We start from the raw sequence: 18,968 nt of genomic DNA, 5'->3' as shown, positions 1-18,968 counted from the left end.
ATTTTCTCCCATTCTGAGGGTTGTCTTTTTGTCTTGTTTATGGTTTCCTTTGCTGTGCGAAAGCTTTGAAGTTTCATTAGGTCCCATTTGTTTATTTTTGTTTTTATTTCCATTACTCTAGGAGGTGGATCACAAAAGATCTTGCTGTGATTTATGTCAAAGAGTGTTCCTCCTATTTTTCCTCTAAGAGTTTTATAGTGTCCACTCTTACATTTAGGTCTCTAATCCATTTTGAGTTTATTTTTGTGTATGGTATTAGGAAGTGTTCTAATTTCATTCTTCTACATGTAGCTGACCAGTTTTCCCAGCACCACTTATTGAAGAGACTGTCTTTTCTCCATTGTATATCCTTGCCTCCTTTGTCATAGATTTGTTGACCATAGGTGCGTGGGTTTATCTCTGGGCTTTCTATCTTGTTCCATTGATCTATGTTCCTGCTTTTGTGCCAGTACCATATTGTCTTGATTACTGTAGCTTTGTTGTATAGTCTGAAGTCAGGGAGTCTGATTCCTCCAGCTCCGTTTTTTTCCCTCAAAACTGCTTTTGCTATTCGGGGTCTTTTGTGTCTCCATACAAATTTTAAGATTTTTTATTCTAGTTCCCTAAAACATGCCATTGGTAATTTGATAGGGATTGCATTGAATCTGTAGATTGCTTTCACAATATTGATTCTTCCAATCCAAGAACGTGGTATATCTCTCCATCTGTTGGTATCATCTTTAATTTCTTTCATCAGTGTCTTATAGATTTCTGCATACAGGTCTTTTGTCTCCCTAGGTAGGTTTATTCCTAGGTATTTTATTCTTTTTGTTGCAGTGGTAAATGGGAGTGTTTCCTTAATTTCTCTTTCAGATTTTTCATCATTAGTGTATAGGCATGCAAGAGATTTCTGTGCATTAATTTTGTATCCTGCAACTTTACCAAAGTCATTGATTAGCTCTAGTAGTTTTCTGGTGGGATCTTTAGGATTCTCTATGTATAATATCATGTCATCTGCAAACAGTGACAGTTTGACTTCTTCTTTTCCAATTTGTATTCCTTTTATTTCTTTTTCTTCTCTGATTGCCGTGGCTAGGACTTCCAAAACTATGTTGAATAATAGTGGTGAGAGCAGACATCCTTGTCACGTTCCTCATCTTAGAGGAAAGGCTTGCGGTTTTTCACCATTGAGAATGATGTTTGCTGTGGGTTTGTCATATATGGCCTTTATTATGTTAAGGTAGCTTCCGTCTATGCCCACTTTCTGGAGAGTTTTTATCATAAATGGGTGTTGAATTTTTTCAAAAGCTTTTTCTGCATCTATTGAGATGATCATATGGTTTTTATTCTTCAATTTGTTAATATGGTGTATCACATTGATTGAATTACATGTACTGAAGAATCCTTGCATCCCTGAGATAAGTCCCACTTGATCATGGTGTGTGATCCTTTAAATGTGTTGTTGGATTCTGTTTGCTAGTATTTTGTTGAGGATTTTTGCATCTATATGCATCAATGATATTGGTCTGTAATTTTCTTTTTTTGTGGTATCTTTGTCTGGTTTTGGTATCAGGGTGATGGTGGCCTCATAGAATGAGTTTGGGAGTGTTCCTTCCTCCACAATTTGTTGGAAGAGCTTGAGAAGGATGGGTGTTAGCTCTTCTCTAAATGTTTGACAGAATTCGCCTGTGAAGCCATCTGGTCCTGGACTCTTGTTTGTTGGAAGATTTTTAATCACAGTTTGAATTTCATTACTTGTGATTGTTCTGTTCATATTTTCTATTTCTTCCTGGTTCAGTCTTGGAAGGTTATACCTTTCTAAGAATTTGTCCATTTCTTCCAGGTTGTCCCTTTTATTGGCATAGAGTTGCTTGTAGTAGTCTATTAAGGTGCTTTGTATTTCTGCGGTGTCTGTTGTAGCTTCCTCTTTTTCATTTCTAATATTATTGATGTGAGTCCTCCCTCTTTTTCTTGATGAGTCTGGCTAATGGTTTATCAATTTTGTTTATCTTCTCAAAGAACCAGCTTTTAGTTTTATTGATCTTTGCTATTGTTTTCTTTGTTTCTATTTCATTTATTTCTGCTCTGATCTTTATGATTTCTTTCCTTCTGCTAACTTTGGGTTTTGTTTGTTCTTTCTCTAGTTCCTTTAGGTGTAACGTTAGATTGTTTATTTGAGATTTTTCTTGTTTCTTGAGGTAGGCTTGTATAGCTATAAACTTCCCTGTTAGACTGCTTTTGCTGCATCCCATAGGTTTTGGGTCATCATGTTTTCATTGTCATTTGTCTCTAGGTATTTTTTTATTTTCTCTTTGATTTCTTTGGTGATCTCTTGGTTATTTAGTAACGTATTGTTTAGCCTCCATGTGTGTGTGTTTTTTACGTTTTTTCCCCTGTAATTGGTTTCTAATCTCATAGCGTTGTTGTCAGAAAAGATGCTTGATATGATTTCAATTTTCTTAAATTTACTGAGGCTTGATTTGTGACCCAAGATGTGTTCTATCCTGGAGAATGTTCTGTGCGCACTTGAGAAGAAAGTGTAAACTGCTGTTTTTGGATGGAATGTCCTATAAATATCAATTAAATCTATCTGGTCTATTGTGTCATTTAAAGCTTCTGTTTCCTTATTTATTTTCATTTTGGATGATCTGTCCATTGGTGTAAGTGAGATGTTAAAGTTCCCCACAATTATTGTGTTACTTTCGATTTCCTCTTTTATAGCTGTTAGCAGTTGCCTTATGTATTGAGGTGCTCCTATGTTGAGTGCATATATATTTATAATTATTATATCTTCTTCTTGGATTGATCCCTTGATCATTACGTAGTGTCCTTCCTTGTCTCTTGTAACATTCTTTATTTTAAAGTCTATTTTATCTGATATGAGTATTGCTACTCCAGCTTTCTTTTGATTTCCATTTGCATGGAATATCTTTTTCCATCCCCTCACTTTCAGTCTGTATGTGTCCCTAGGTCTTACGTGGGTCTCTTGTAGACAGCACATAGATGGGTCTTGTGTTTCTATCCATTTAGCAAGCCTGTGTCTTTTGGTTGGAGCATTTAATCCATTCACGTTTAAGGTAATTATCGATATGTATGTTCCTATGACCATTTTCTTAATTGTTTTTGGTTTGCTTTTGTAGGTCATTTTGTTCTCTTGTGTTTCCTACTTAGAAGTTCCTTTAGCATTTGTTGTGGAGCTGGTTTGGTGGTGTTGAATTCTCTTAGCTTTTGCTTGTGTGTAAAGCTTTTGATTTCTCCATTGAATCTGAATGAGATCCTTGCAGGGCAGAGTAACTTGGTTGTAGGTTCTTCCCTTTCATCACTTAAAGTATATCATACCACTCCTTTCTGGCTTGTAGAGTTTCTGCTGAGAAATCAGCTGTTAACCTTATGGGAGTTCCCTTCTATGGTATTTGTCATTTTTCCCTTGCTGCTTTCAATAATTTTTCTTTGTCTTTAATTTTTGCCAGTTTGATTACTGTGTGTCTCAATGTGTTTCTCCTTGGGTTTATCCTGTATGGGACTCTCTGTGCTTCCTGGACTTGGGTGGCTATTTCCTTACCCATGTTAAGGAAGTTTTCGACTGTAATCTCTTCAAATATTTTCTCGGGTCCTTTCTCTCTCTCTTCTCCTTCTGGGACCCCTGTATTGCCAATGTTGTTGAGTTTAATGTTGTCTCAGAGGTCTCTTAGGCTGTCTTCATTTCTTTTCATTTTTTTTTCTTTATTCTGTGTCGCAGCAGTGAATTCCACCATTCTGTCTTCCAGGTCATTCATCTGTTCTTCTGTCTCAGTTATTCTGCTATTGATTCCTTGTAGTGTAGTTTTCATTTCAGTTATTGTATTGTTCGTCTCTGTTTGTTCTTTAATTCTTCTAGGTCTTTGTTAAACATTTCTTGCATCTTCTCGATCTTTGCCTCCATTCTTTTTCCGACGTCCTGGATCATCTTCACTATCATTATTCTGAATTCTTTTTCTGGAAGGTTGCCCTATCTCCGCTTCATTTAGTTGTTTTTCTGGGGTTTTATCTTGTTCCTTCATCTGGTACATAGCCCTGTGCCTTTTATCTTGTCTATCTTTCTGTGAATGTGGTTTTTGTTCCACAGGCTGCACAATTGTAGTTCTTTTTGCTTCTGCTCCATAGTTTCTTAATAGTCTAAAATTTTTCATTTTCTTTTCAGCCTTCTGCTCTTCTATCTCCATTCTAAAAAGGCACTTAAGAGAGAAAAATAACCTTGGAAAGGATTTTAAAGGGAAAGAGTATAAAAGCAGTAGACAAGATGTCTGAGAATTTTCTCATTTGTTTTTTAATGGGGCATGTGGATAATAGGTGTGTCTCTGAAGGAACTTCAGTTTTGTATAAATGAGTTATCCTATTTTCAGTCTGTTGGAGCTCTCTGGCCTCCCCAATCCGGGAAGTTACAGGCTTGAGGAGTTGGTTCTTTTGTTGATGATAGCATTCAATTTTAATTCTCAACACACCAGTTCTTTTCTTACAAAAAGCCTCACTGTAGAGTTGGTAGGATGAGTAATAGATGCTCTCTTGGGTCATATGGATAACACCAGAAAATGACAGTAGAAAGAAATAGAGAATACTTTTAAAAAACAAGGTACTTGGGGCTTCCCTGGTGGCACAGTGGTTGAGAGTCCGCCTGCCGATGCAGGGGACACGGGTTCGTGCCCCGGTCCAGGAGGATCCCATGTGCCACAGAGTGGCTGGGCCCGTGAGCCATGGCTGCTGAGCCTGCACGTCCGGACCCTGTGCTCCGCAAAGGGAGAGGCCACAACAGTGAGAGGCCCGCATACCACAAAAAGAAAAAAAACCAAAAAAACCCAAAAAACAAGGTACTTGGCTTGGAAGCAGTGCAGACCTCAGACAGAAACTACCTTGAAACTAAATTATTTAAATATAAAAGAATAAAAGGTTAAAATACTCTCAGTTAATCTGTATAGTATATTTTCATCTTTTTAATGGTCTATCAGTGTCATTCGTTGTGCTTATTTTTAGTTGGAAAAGGTGTTGGTAGCAGAATAGGAGTTTGCTGCGTGGTGTGCTAACACTGGCCTAGGGTATTTAATATGTACATGCATGTCATGTGTATGTCATGGTGGGGGTGGGGGTGATTGTCAGGAGCCTTCCAGAACAATTATCTTTCTTATGCTTTCCAGGTTTTCACCTGATGGAAGACTAATTGTATCATGTAGTGAGGATAAAACTATTAAAATCTGGGATACCACAAATAAGCAATGTGTTAATAACTTCTCAGATTTTGTAGGGTAAGTCCATTCTCTTTTTGCATTTATATGGGTTAGTTTGATACGGAGACATTTAATTATTACAATTCAAATAAAGAAATGAGAGTAAAGAGAAATCAAACTATTAGACCATCTTATTCTTTCCTCCTAGGTTTGCAAATTTTGTGGATTTTAACCCTAATGGTACATGCATAGCTTCAGCAGGTTCTGATCATACCGTGAAAATCTGGGATATAAGAGTGAACAAGTTACTCCAGCATTATCAAGGTAACAATTTCCATAACAAAATTCAGTTGTAAAATGGGCTCCTCTAGGAAGTTCTTAACGCTGACAGACTATCCTTCTCAGTGTGGCTTAGCCCTCTTAATGAGAAAGATGGGCTGACTTTGAACTGACTAGAGAAGAGTTAGAGTAGAAGAGCTGGAGTAGAGGCCAGCGTACAGAAGGGGGTGGAGGGACCTTAAAAATTCTGCCAGGGCTGTAAAAAAAAATAATAATAATAAAGAAGAAGAAAAAAGGTTACTGTAAGATTTTCAAACTTAATTATCTGCTTTGTATAAGACTCCAGGATACGGCTTCCCTGGTGGCGCAGTGGTTGAGAGTCCGCCTGCCGATGGAGTGGACACGGGTTCGTGCCCCGGTCCTGGAAGATCCCACGTACCGCGGAGCGGCTGGGCCCGTAAGCCATGGCCGCTGAGCCTGCGCGTCCGGAGCCTGTGCTCCATAACGGGAGAGGCCACAACAGTGAGAGGCCCGTGTACCGCAAAAAAAAAAAGAATCCAGGATAGAAATTGACTCAGAAGGAGATACCTGAGCACAGATAGGTGTTATAACTGGTAGAAAACAACATCCTACTGTGCCCATATATTGAAGTTAAAAGAGAAATGAATTGATTTCTTAGTGTATATTAGATTTATATTAAATCCACATTTCCCTTTCTTTTTTTTTTTTTTTGGTTTTTGTTTGTTTGTTTTTTGCGGTACGTGGGCCTCTCACTGTTGTGGCCTCTCCCGTTGTGGAGCACAGGCTCTGGACGCGCAGGCTCAGCAGCCATGGCTCACGGGCCGAGCCGCTCTGCGGCATGTGGGATCTTCCCGGACCGGGGCATGAACCCGTGTCCCCTGCATTGGCAGGTGGACTCTCAACCACTGCACCACCAGGGAAGCCCCACATTTCCTTTTCTTAATAACTATAATGTAGCAGACACTGTGCTAAATCCTCACAACAGCCCTAAGAGGTATTACTGTTACCTCCACTTTAAAGATAAGGAAACTGAGGCTTAAAGGGGCTAAGTTACTTGCTAAAATATTGATAGAACTGATGTGGGACTTTCTGTTTATAAAGTACATTTTTATAAAATACAGTGATGAACAAACTTTTGATCGCTGTGTTATGCTGCCTCCTATTGGAAGGAGGTTGTCCAGAAATGAATTCTCAAGCTGGCAAGACTGCCCTTCTCCACATATATCTCCATACTCTTCACCCCTTGACCCAAGCAACTAACTGGTAATTAAATTTAGTTTAAGGCTAAGATGTATACCTTATGTGAGCTGGTGGTAATCAATGGTTGCTTATATTGGTAATATATCTGAAGATTTTATAGTTATGTGTTTATTAAGATCATTCTTCCATGACTTACTCTCATTTGTAAAGCTATTCTGTGTCATGAGCTATGTGGAATTTTGGTTGCTGTGGAGACATTGCCCCGAATTGATTCTTTCAGCCTGGTATTGCTAATAGGGTAAAGGGGCATCTCTAGAATTAAGAATTATTCTCTGAACTTTTTGCTTTAATTTTCTACAAATCAGTTCACAGCGGTGGAGTTAATTGTGTGTCATTCCATCCTTCGGGTAACTATCTCATCACTGCTTCTTCAGATGGTATGCTTAAGATTCTGGACCTCTTAGAAGGAAGGCTTATATATACACTTCAAGGACATACGGTATGAACAGTAAGATTTTTACTTCTTAAATAATATATCTTTAAAAGTTTTGATCCATTTTATTATATGGCTTTATTATTTTTCCAAGTGTAGCACACATTGCTGCTACCACAATGTGTTTTGTTTTTTTTTTGCTTCCAAGGCTATGTTTTTTATTTTAAAATAAATATTATTTTTTATCTTTAAATAAATATTATTTATTGTAATTCATGTCAAAATCAATGTGTATCTTTCAGTGGACATTAACGTAATCCTTTACTGCTATCTTCCTCAGTATGTAGTATAGGTTTGACTGGTTAAATGGTGATGGATACATGTTTTTCTTACTTCTGATCTTTCCCCTCATGTGGAGGCTGTCCCACTAGCTTTGACCCTCTTAGCCTCCACACCCCCTCACTCTATCCTTTCACTAATCTGATTGGCGAGTTTAGAAGGAGAAATTTGACAAGTCGAGCCCAATGCCTTCTACTCTTGGGAGCCTGTACCTGTCTGTATGGTTTTCCTCTGATATTTCTTGTGGGGAGGCCTGCCCTTGTCCAGCCTTGCCTGTGACTGGGTACTCAAATCTGACTCATTCTGGGATTCAGTTCTAGAAAGCCCAGTTGCCCACAGATAAAGCCACATTTTCTCTTTATAAGCCTTCATCAGTAAGAAAGATAATATTTCTTTTGTCTTATTTTTCAATTGTTTCAGGAAACCAGTGGGGAAGTGGGGTGCTATCTATTGAGCCTATTCAATCACACACACACACACAAACACACATATACACTAGTATATAATGTACTAAAGAAAAACTTTTTAAGTGTAGAAACTATCTTTCCTTTCTGGGTAAATATTCAAACTTCTCTAAATTTTTTAGAATGCATCCTCTTTTTTTTTTTAATAAGATGTACTAGGTACTTCCTTTTAACCAAGTATAAGTTATTTATATCCAGAAATAGAATGGGTTTTGTGGTCTAAGGGAGAAGTTTTTTTTCTGCCTTCATGTATCCTGCCAGACTTCCTGCTTGCTTTATCATTTGTTCTGCAGCTGTGTTAGAGTGAAGCAGAAATAGACACTAACCAGCTCAGATATATGTGTACCCATGGATTTAGGCTGGATGAACAACAAATAAAAGTGGCCAAAGATTAAAATATCCATGGAAGAAGGACAGAGTAATAGAAAAAAGATAAATAAAATAATTTAGGAGAAAAGCACTACACATGAATATGGAATATTTCACAGTCTGGAGGTGAAGGTGTTTATGAGGCTATAATAACCTGAGTCTGTGGGATGGTCTACTTGAAAAATATAAGATGTTTTTCCTTCAAGATTTTCTTGCATAGATTAAGGACATATTAAAAACAAACAGTATACGAATATTTTTGAAATGAGGAAGATTTACTCTTATCCTGACTGAAAATTGACCTAGAGGTCATGTTGTGACTGTGCCGGGTATAGTCTTGTCCAGCTCCACAGCCATTGCTCCATTTCGTGTTCCTGTTACCTCTCACCTAGATAATTGCAGTAACTTCCTAACTGCCCTGCAACCATTTGTTCTGACTCCAACTCATCATTCTCACAATCGTGATATCAATTTTCATCAATCACAGCTCTTCTATCCATGTCCTGCTCTTAAAACTTTGAGTGGCTCAATATTGCCCACATGAAGGGAGAACTCAGTGAAGCCTGTTGTGGTCAGGAAATAAGCTTTGTTCATGCAGCCTCATTCCCATCACCTACAGAAGTATCATTCAGTTTCTGCTAGTGATTTGTTGAATAAAGAATCCAAAGCCAGAAAATCTTAACAGAAATTCTTACTAACTTACCTATGCACAAGCTTTTCTTTAAAGGGGAGAAGAGTGTATTTTCTCATTTTTATTAGCATCTCTTTTTTCACTTAGTATCATTTATAGATGTTTTAATGTAATTGGGTTGATTCTTTGATTCTCTTTGCCTGCATAAGTTACTAACAGCTGGATATGTTCTCAAGACATTGCATAAATAGTCTGCACAAGTTAGGATGAAAAATTAATACTCACGGCCTTCTTGGCCATGAGAACACATTACCAAGTAAGTTTTTCTTTTATCTCCCTTTATTTCTTAGGGGCCTGTCTTCACTGTTACATTTTCAAAAGGTGGAGAGCTGTTTACATCAGGAGGTGCAGATGCACAGGTTTGTAAATCTCTCGGCTCCGTCTTTGATTTGGTTAGGGGAATGGAATCTGAGACCTCAGCTAAGATTTTTACAACCAGCTAGTTTGTATATGTTAAGATGATTATCAATGAGTTTATATTTTAATTTAGTGCCAGGAAGTCTGCTATCTCATAGCTGAAATACTTCCAGTTCTGATAGTTTTTGGAACTCAAATAGCAGTTATTTTCTTTTGCTCATCTTTACACTTAATTATAATACATAAAACTGACACTGAATACCTAATATTGGTGTGGCCCTTTCACTTGAATTATTGCCTAATCTATTGTCTGTATGCCTTGTTTTTCAAATGTTGATTAAGCTCCTTGAGGATGGTAAAATTAAATTGTTTGTATAGCAAATCTGCATTTATTTGAAATGACCAAAAGTCATTCAGAGCCAGATTTATTGAATAAGGTGGACAGTAAAGCCAAAAACATGATTTTGGGCTTTGGGAAAAGTAAAAGAGGATTTTAAGATAATAAGTTATTTTCTTAATATGAATTTTAAACTGGACATAAAGGCAATTTGAAATGCTAAATCTCTCCCTATCACCCTTTAAAAAAAAAAAGTGTTGAGATGTAATGTTGTCAGAATATATATCTAGCCTTCCTGACTATTTTGAGAGACAATTCTATATATTCATTTTTTTAAAAATTTACTTCTACTGCTTGTACATGCAAGTCAATAACTGCCAACCTGATTGATTTGTATAGGTCTTATTGTGGAGGACTAACTTTGATGAACTGAATTGTAAAGACGTTATTAAAAGAAACCTCAAAAGATTATACTTTGATTCACCACCACATCTTCTCGATATCTACCCAAGGACACCACATCCCCGGGAGGGAAAAATTGAAACTGTTGAAGTGAGTACTTTGTGCATATTTGCCCTACCATTTGTTAAGTGTACACTTTGGGGCTGTTGGTCAACTAGATGCTTGAAATTATACTTAATTAGATGAAACCTAGTCCTGCTTTAAAACAGCAGCACTTCAAGAAACAATTATTTTCACTAATAAAATAAAACTGTAAATAAGGTAGTGTGTAATAGTACTAAAGCCTCTCATATTTGCTTCTTGAAGATTTAGAAATAAAACTTAAAAATTGTGTTAATAATAATGGAAATGAGGAATCAAATCTAAGACCTCTGATGACTGTAAAGTCTGAGCTGGCTTCATATTCTAGGCACGTTTAGGGAGCTCATGTGATGGCTGTCAAGAGAACAGGGCTGAAAGGCAAGAATTTTTAGAGCAGTTATTGAAATAGGTATCTTGAAGCCCTTTTACAATAAAAAATAAAATAAAAGGTCTTATGAACAGTAAAAAGAAGAGACTTAAGCATTAAACCTAATAGTTGAGACCATTTTACTGTTTGCCAACATATATTTTCAAGTATATAATTATCTGTTTAGCTGTAAATTTTTGTTGGCAAGTTCCCTTAGGTCCTATAGATTTAAATGTTCTACTCTCTTCAAAGAAAAAAGTTCCGTCTTTGCTGGGTACTTTGCTGGTATTAGTCTATTTCTTTCCATTTTGCATGATTCTTTTTTTTTGCTGGCTTGTGGGATCTTCGTTCCCCAACCAGGGATTGAACCCGGGTCCACAGCAGTGAAAGCGCCGAATCCTAACCACTGGACTGCCAGGGAATTCCCATTGCATGATTCTTCTTAAGTTGTTTTTTCTCTCAGAAAGAGCAGATATCAGGAATTACTATTATCTCTTCATCTGAATTTTTTTCCCAATCACTGGCAGAGTCTTTCTTTGCTTTTCAAGTAGATGCTTAAAAATTCTTAAGATATTATTCCTGAGTGGCAGTTCACAGCCACCTCCTGCTTGTTATTCATGCTGTAGTTCCAGACCCCCTTCTGTGGTCTCTGGCTTCCTTACCCCATGTCAGTTCTTTAATTTTGGTTTCCTTGGTCTTAGCCTTTTCTCTTACCTCAAGGTATTTCTTTTAGTCTCAGGTTTTGTGTATGGGTGTGTGCATGTGCACGCATGCATAAATTTAAGTTTTTAAAACTTCTAATTCTTTTAGACTGTTTTTTAGATTTTGTTTAATCTAGCCACATTTTGGGGATTTCTTTCCTTGTTTTTCAATGGTAGTGTTTATTTTCAGTTCTTTGCTATAATTTTTGTCCTCTCCAACTTCCGACCATCTTTCCAGACCTTCTAACTAAAGTGTTTACCATTGTGCTTTACTACATCTTCATGCCACTTATTGTATTATCATTTCCCCCTCTTTCATTTCTTTGAAAGAAAGAATGTAATGTAATTTGTGGTTCACCACATTTTTGTTTCAGTTTCTGCAATTATGGATGCATTTGTTGATCCCCTGTGATCCCATGCATTCACATCAAATATATGTGAAATATATTTTAACTTGAGTTTTCTTTTCTTGTTTTACCTAAGCTGGTTTTATTGACTCTTGGTGTTTTTTATTCTAGTATTTCTGTAGCTTAGCTGGGCCTGATCAGCAACATTGCTGCTGCCCTCTCATACGCTTAGCCACCTACCTTTCCAGTGTGGTAGGTGACAGAGCTGCAGGCTGAGCCCAGGTCTCTTTACTCCTAATTCATTTATACTTCCATGACATCACACTGCCTCAGCACTGAGGATTCAAGCCATTTTCTCTGTGATTTACTCTGAGCCCCAGCTCACTTAAGAGTGCTAGACTTACTTTTTTTTTTTTTTTTTTATTGCGGTACGTGGGTCTCTCACCGCTGTGGCCTCTCCCGTTGCAGAGCACAGGCTCCGGACGCGCAGGCCCAGCGGCCACGGCTCACGGGCCCAGCCGCTCCGCAGCATGTGGGATCCTCCCGGACTGGGGCACGAACCCGTGTCCCCTGCATCGGCAGGCGGACTCTCAACCACTGCGCCACCAGGGAAGCCCTAGACTTCCTTTAAAGTGTCAACAAGTTCTCTAAGTAGCTCTTCTCTGACAGTGGAGCCAGAAAGCAGTAAAACCAGCTGGGTTGCTTTCTATGGCTAGGTCAAGATGACCCAGGGCATGCAGAGCCACTCTCAACCCATATTTTTCACATATACCCTTAAAAAATCTATTAAAAACTGGCTTTTCATCTTGGAGTTACACCTCAGTTACAGTATACAGAATCTTGAACACTGTGACTGAATTACGTTTGTTGCCTTAAGAAAGTCAGCCTCTGTGTACAGTTTAAATTATCTGTACACACTCATACATACTCACTGAATGGGGACTGAAATAAACTTATAGTAGCAACTGTAGTATCTATCATTTATCTACCACAAAAATTTTAGAAAATGGCACTTCTGAGAATGTGAATGTCAGTTTCTAATCCTAGGGGATCAGAGACCAATTCATAAAGAGTCATTATCCATTTCTTTCCCTTATCTTAGTTACAGAAGATGATTGGGGGAACCAATGCTCTGTCTCCCTAAGCGTAAACAAGTAATTATGATTTACCACTCTAAATATGGTTTGTATACAGGACAGTGATGAGAGAAATGTCCCGGGAGAGTATACAGATTGTGCACATAGATATTCTCTACAACTCTACTTACTATTTTTATTTTTCATATTTACCAAAAGGCTTGGTTCTTACTAGATGCCAGTACGTAATAGAGAGTATTGAACATTTATTAAATATCAGTTACTACCTGGGCACTTTACATTTATTATCTGCTTAAATTAAGTATACAGTATGACTTAATATTTGTCAAAATTCAGATTTTGTGATATGAAATGCCAGAGATTTTATGATATACGATTCTGCATATGAACAACCAACTGTTCATTTTTTTTCCCTTAAAATCTCTTATAATAAAGCAAGGGTATAAAGTTTTCTGGACAGAGAACATCTTTAATATTATGAATAAATAATTATTAAATATCAAATTATTTTTTAAAGTAATGTCTGTGAATCCCTCATAGAGCCAAAAGACTATAAATTTTTAAATATCATTTAGAATAGTATGAATCAGAAGTTGTACTGTGCTCATTTAAGATTAGCAAATTTTACTTCGAAATACTAAATTTGATGGATTAGATTTTTTTTTTTTCAAAGCTTTAGGCAAGGTCAGCTTACATATGTTACTTTGGAAATATTTGGAAACTAGTAAACCTTTTTTTTTCTTTTCGATACGCCAGCCTCTCACTGTTATGGCCTCTCCCGTTGCGGAGCACAGGCTCCGGACGCGCAGGCTCAGCGGCCACGGCTCACAGGCCCAGCCGCTCCGCGGCACGTGGGATCTTCCCAGACCGGGGCACGAACCTGTGTCCCCTGCGTCGGCAGGCGGACTCCCAACCACTGCGCCACCAGGGAAGCGCTAAACTTTTTTTTTTTTTTTTTGAGGTCAGAATTCCTGACTAAAGGAATAAAAATGTATTATTAGAAGATGTGAAATAAATGGCATCTAAATAATCTAATTTCCCCAGCTTTCTCTTTTTACAGTAACCACGAATGCTTCATTTCTGAGTTTGAAGTAACATAGCTGTCCTATGATTTGTATTCTATTGTGTTTTCTGTGAGGCTCATTTGAATCGCATGTAATCTCGGTCTTCTGGGTGAAATTATTTGGCCTTTTGCAAAAGCCATCCATTTGTCAGCCTTAAAGTCATCACTTGTTTGAAGGTGGGGAATCCTGTGGAGTCTTAGACCTTGGGTACCAGCTGACTACAGATATAAATTACTAATTCCTACACAGATAGAGAGGGTGATAGCCAGATTGCTTTTAGAATAAATGAGAGAAGAAGGCCACATGAAAGAAGGCAGGAAGCATGAAATCCTTTCCCTTGCTGTGTCAGACCCCTCCTCTGTCCTTTCTGCTCATCTAACTGCGGAGCCTTTGTAATGCTCCTGGCCTGGGCACTCTGTCTTAATTAAAACATAAGAACAACTTCTTGCTTTTTTTGGTGGGAAAGAAGCCCACTTTTAAAACAAGGTATCTTAACCCTGCCTGCATTGCTCAATGGCACATCACGAATTTGTGCTGACTTTGTCTTCTTCAGACTGTCACGAGCTGGACTGCCTAGTCCAGCCGCCCAGGCAAAACCAAACTTTCCTTCTTGAAGGAGGAACTAACTTAATGTGTGTGCCTGACACTTTTCTCCCAAGCAGTTCCCTACCCTTTTGCATATTTTGATGGGAAGACATAGAGCCATTCTAAGGGATGGTGGTAGATCTTGGTGACAGAAAGGCATCAAAATAGCTATTCTAGGAGAGTTGCTGAATATTGTAGGAAGGGGTAATGGTTAGTTTGTTAAAAAGAATTTGTTAATAAAATAATTGTTTTGATGGCTTCTAATTTTGTAATGGCCACTTGAGATTACCTTAATCTACACATTGCATAGGAAATTCTGTACGACATTGATCAGGAAGGAAAACTTCCTTTAACTTAACCAAATATTTGTATAATGATATTTTATGGTAGTCTGGCCACGATTCATAGTTCAAAACTACAAGTGATCAATTTTAAGTCTTGGAGTCTGAGATTGGGTTTTATCTCAACCTTCTATTAAGGTTGAAACATTATGATTTATGATTAAAAAAATGACCACTCCTCTATCAGTTTTGTAATTTAGTTCTAGCTGTGCTATATGTCTACACTGTTTTGGACCTCAAAAACTGTTCTTCAGAGATTACATAATAATAATAGCAGTAATAATATCTAACACATGCAACATTTTTCTAATAGCCTTACACAAATTGTCATTAAATCTTCCTTAAAACTCTATAAAGGAAGCACCATTTTTATCCCATGAGAAATTGAGGCACATGTGAATTAAATCTTTTTTTTAATTTTTAAATTTTATTTAATTAATCTTTTTTTAAATACAGCAGGTTCTTTTTCTTTTTTTTCTGGTTTTTTTTTTGCGGTACACGGGCCTCTCACTGTTGCGGCCTCTCCTGTTGTGGAGCACAGGCTCCAGACGCGCAGGCTCAGCGGCCATGGCTCACAGGCCCAGCCACACCATGGCATGTGGAATCTTCCCGGACCAGGGCACGAACCCGTGTACCCTGCATGGGCAGGCGGACTCTCAACCACTGCGCCACCAGTGAAGCCCAGCAGGTTCTTATTAGTCATCAATTTTATACACCAGTGTATACATGTCAATCCCAATCTCCCAATTCATCACACCACCACCACCACCACCACCACCCTGTGGCTTTCGCTCCTTGGTTTCCATGTTTGTTCTCTACATCTGTGTCTCAACTTCTACCCTGCAAACCAGTTCATCTGTACCATTTTTCTAGGTTCCACATACATGCGTTAATATACGATATTTGTTTTTCTCTTTCTGACTTACTTCACTCTGTATGACAGTCTCTAGATACATCTATGTCTCAACAAATGACCCAATTTCTTTCCTTTTTATGGCTGAGTAATATTCCATTGTATATATGTGCCACATCTTCTTTATCCATTCGTCTGTCGATGGGCATTTAGGTTGCTTCCATGACCTGGCTACTGTAAATAGTGCTGCAATAGACATTGGGGTGCATGTGTCTTTTTGAATGATGGTTTTCTCTGGGTATATGCCCAGTAGTGGGATTGCTGGATCATATGGTAATTCTATTTTTAGTTTTTTAAGGAACCTCCATACTGTTCTCCATAGTGGCTGTATCAATTTACATTGCCACCAACAGTGCAAGAGGGTTCCATTTTCTCCACACCCTCTCCAGCATTTGTTGTTTGTAGATTTTCTGATGATGCCCATTCTAACTGGTATGAGGTGATAGATACCTCATTGTAGTTTTGATTTGTATTTCTCTAATAATTAGTGATGTTGAGCAGCTTTTCATGTGTTTCTTGGCCATCTGTATCTCTTTGGAGAAATGACTATTTAGGTCTTCTGCCCATTTTTGGATTGGGTTGTTTGTTGTTTTAATATTGAGCTGCATGAGCTGTTTGTATATTTTGGAGATTAATCCTTTGTCTGTTGCTTCGTTGGCAAATATTTTCTCCCATTCTGAGGGTTGTCTTTTCGTCTTGTTTGTGGTTTCCTTTGCTGTGCAAAAACTTTGAAGTTTCATTAGGTCCCATTTGTTTATTTTTGTTTTTATTTCATTACTCTAGGAGGTGGATCACAAAAGATCTTGCTGTGATTTATGTTAAAGAGTGTTCTTCCTATATTTTCCTCTAAGAGTTTTATAGTGTCCGGTCTTACATTTAGGTCTCTAATCCATTTAGAGTTTATTTTTGTGTATGGTGTTAGGGAGTGTTCCAATTTCATTCTTTTACGTGTAGCTGTCCAGTTTTCCCAGCACCATTTATTGAAGAGACTGTCTTTTCTCCATTGTATATCCTTGCCTCCTTTGTCGTAGATTCATTGACCATAGGTACGTGGGTTTATCTCTGAGCTTTCTATCTTGTTCCATTGATCTGTGTTTCTGTTTTTGTGCCAGTACCATATTGTCTTGATTACTGTAGCTTTGTAGCATAGTCTGAAGTCAGGGAGTCTATTCCTGAAGCTCCATTTTTTTCCCCTCAAGACTGCTTTTGCTTTTCAGGGTCTTTTGTGTCTCCATACAAATTTTAAGATTTTTTGTTCTAGTTCCCTAAAACATGCCATTGGTAATTTGATAGAGATTGCATTGAATCTGTAGATTGCTTTGGGTAGTAGAATCATTTTCACAATATTGATCCTTTCAATCCAAGAACATGGTATATCTCTCCATCTGTTGGTATCATCTTTAATTTCTTTCATCAGTGTCTTATAGTTTTCTGCATACAGGTCTTTTGTCTCCCTAGGTAGGTTTATTCCTAGGTATTTTATTCTTTTTGTTCCAATGGTAAATGGGAGTGTTTCCTTAATTTCTCTTTCAGATTTTTCATCATTAGTGTATAGGAATGCAAGAGATTTCTGTGCATTAATTTTGTATCCTGCAACTTTACCAAAGTCATTGATTAGCTCTAGTAGTTTTCTGGTGGGATCTTTAGGATTCTCTATGTATAATATCATGTCATCTGCAAACAGTGACAGTTTGACTTCTTCTTTTCCAATTTGTATTCCTTTTATCTCTTTTTCTCCTCTGATTGCCGTGTCTAGAACTTCCAAAACTATGTTGAATAATAGTGGTGAGAGTGGACATCCTTGTCATGTTCCTGATCTTAGAGGAAATGCTTTCAGTTTTTCACCATTGAGAATGATGTTTGCTGTGGGTTTGTCGTACATGGCCTTTACTGTGTTGAGGTAGGTTCCCTCTATGCCCACTTTCTGAGGACTTTTTATCATAAATGGGTGTTGAATTTTGTCAAAAGCTTTTTCTGCATCTATTGAGATGATCATATGCTTTTTATTCTTCAATTTGTTAATATGGTGTATCACGTTGATTGATTTGCATATTTTGAAGAATCCTTGCATCCCTGGGATAAATCCCACTTGATCATGGTGTATGATCCTTTTAATGTGTTGTTGGATTCTGTTTGCTAGTATTTTGTTGAGGATTTTTGCATCTATATTCATCAGTGATATTGGTCTGTAATTTTCTTTTTTTGTAGTATCTTTGTCTGGTTTTGGTATCAGGGTGATGGTGGCCTCATAGAATGAATTAGGGAATGCTCCTTCCTCTGCAATTTGTTGGAAGAGTTTGAGAAGGATAGGTGTTAGCTCTTCTCTAAATGTTTGATATAATTCACCTGTGAAGCCATCTGGTCCTGGACTTTTGTTTCTTTGAAGATTTTTAATCACAGTTTCAATTTCATTACTTGTGATTGTTCTGTTCATATTTTCTATTTCTTCCTGGTTCAGTCTTGGAAAGTTATACCTTTCTAGGAATTTGTCCATTTCTTCCAGGTTGTCCCTTTTATTGGCATAGAGTTGTTTGTAGTAGTCTCTTAGTCTCTTAGGATGCTTTGTATTTCTGTGGTGTCTGTTGTAACTTCTTCTTTTTCATTTCTAATTTTATTGATGTGAGTCCTCTCCCTCTTTTTCTTGATGAGTCTGGCTAATGGTTTATCAATTTTGTTTATCTTCTCAAAGAACCAGCTTTTAGTTTTATTGATCTTTGCTATTGTTTTCTTTGTTTCTATTTCATTTATTTCTGCTCTGATCTTTATGATTTCTTTCCTTCTGCTAACTTTAGGTTTTGTTTGTTCTTTCTCTAGTTCCTTTAGGTATAACATTAGATTGTTTATTTGAGGTATTCTTGTTTCTTGAGGTAGGCTTGTATAGCTATAAAGCTACTTCCCTCTTAGAACTGCTTTGCTGCATCCCATAGGTTTTGGATCATCGTGTTTTCATTGTCATTTGTCTCTAGGTATTTTTTGATTTCCTCTTTGATTTCTTCAGTGATCTCTTGGTTATTTAGTAACGTATTGTTTAGCCTCCGTGTGTGTGTGTTTTACGTTTTTTTCCCTGTAATTGATTTCTAATCTCATAGCGTTGTGGTCAGAAAAGATGCTTGATATGATTTCAGTTTTCTTAAATCTACTGAGGCTTGATTTGTGACCCAAGATGTGATCTATCCTGGAGAATGTTCCGTGCGCACTTGAGAAGAAAGTGTAAACTGCTGTTTTTGGATGGAATGTCCTATAAATATCAGTTAAATCTATCTGGTCTATTGTGTCATTTAAAGCTTGTGTTTCCTTATTTATTTTCATTTTGGATGATCTGTCCATTGATGTAAGTGAGGTG

At 37.5% G+C, this 18,968-nt stretch overlaps 1 protein-coding gene across 5 annotated transcripts in view; it reads left to right on the top strand.

Moving 5' to 3' along the window:
• POC1B (POC1 centriolar protein B) overlaps positions 1 to 18,968 on the top strand; it is a 108,828-nt gene that overhangs the window by 43,344 nt on the left and 46,516 nt on the right. For 4 of the 5 annotated variants that reach the window (XM_033415488.2, XM_004285112.3, XM_033415490.2 and 1 more), the window contains 5 exons: positions 5,148 to 5,255; positions 5,386 to 5,501; positions 7,043 to 7,176; positions 9,264 to 9,332; positions 10,067 to 10,219. In XM_033415488.2, coding sequence (XP_033271379.1) covers positions 5,148 to 5,255; positions 5,386 to 5,501; positions 7,043 to 7,176; positions 9,264 to 9,332; positions 10,067 to 10,219 — 580 coding nt within the window. The remainder of the gene's footprint in view (positions 1 to 5,147; positions 5,256 to 5,385; positions 5,502 to 7,042; positions 7,177 to 9,263; positions 9,333 to 10,066; positions 10,220 to 18,968) is intronic. The other variant, XM_033415487.2, reaches the window with a different exon arrangement.

This window comes from Orcinus orca, chromosome 11 (genome assembly GCF_937001465.1).
Source record: "Orcinus orca chromosome 11, mOrcOrc1.1, whole genome shotgun sequence".
In the NCBI taxonomy this organism is placed as follows: domain Eukaryota; kingdom Metazoa; phylum Chordata; class Mammalia; order Artiodactyla; family Delphinidae; genus Orcinus; species Orcinus orca.
This window is presented reverse-complemented; position numbering and strand designations above follow the sequence as displayed.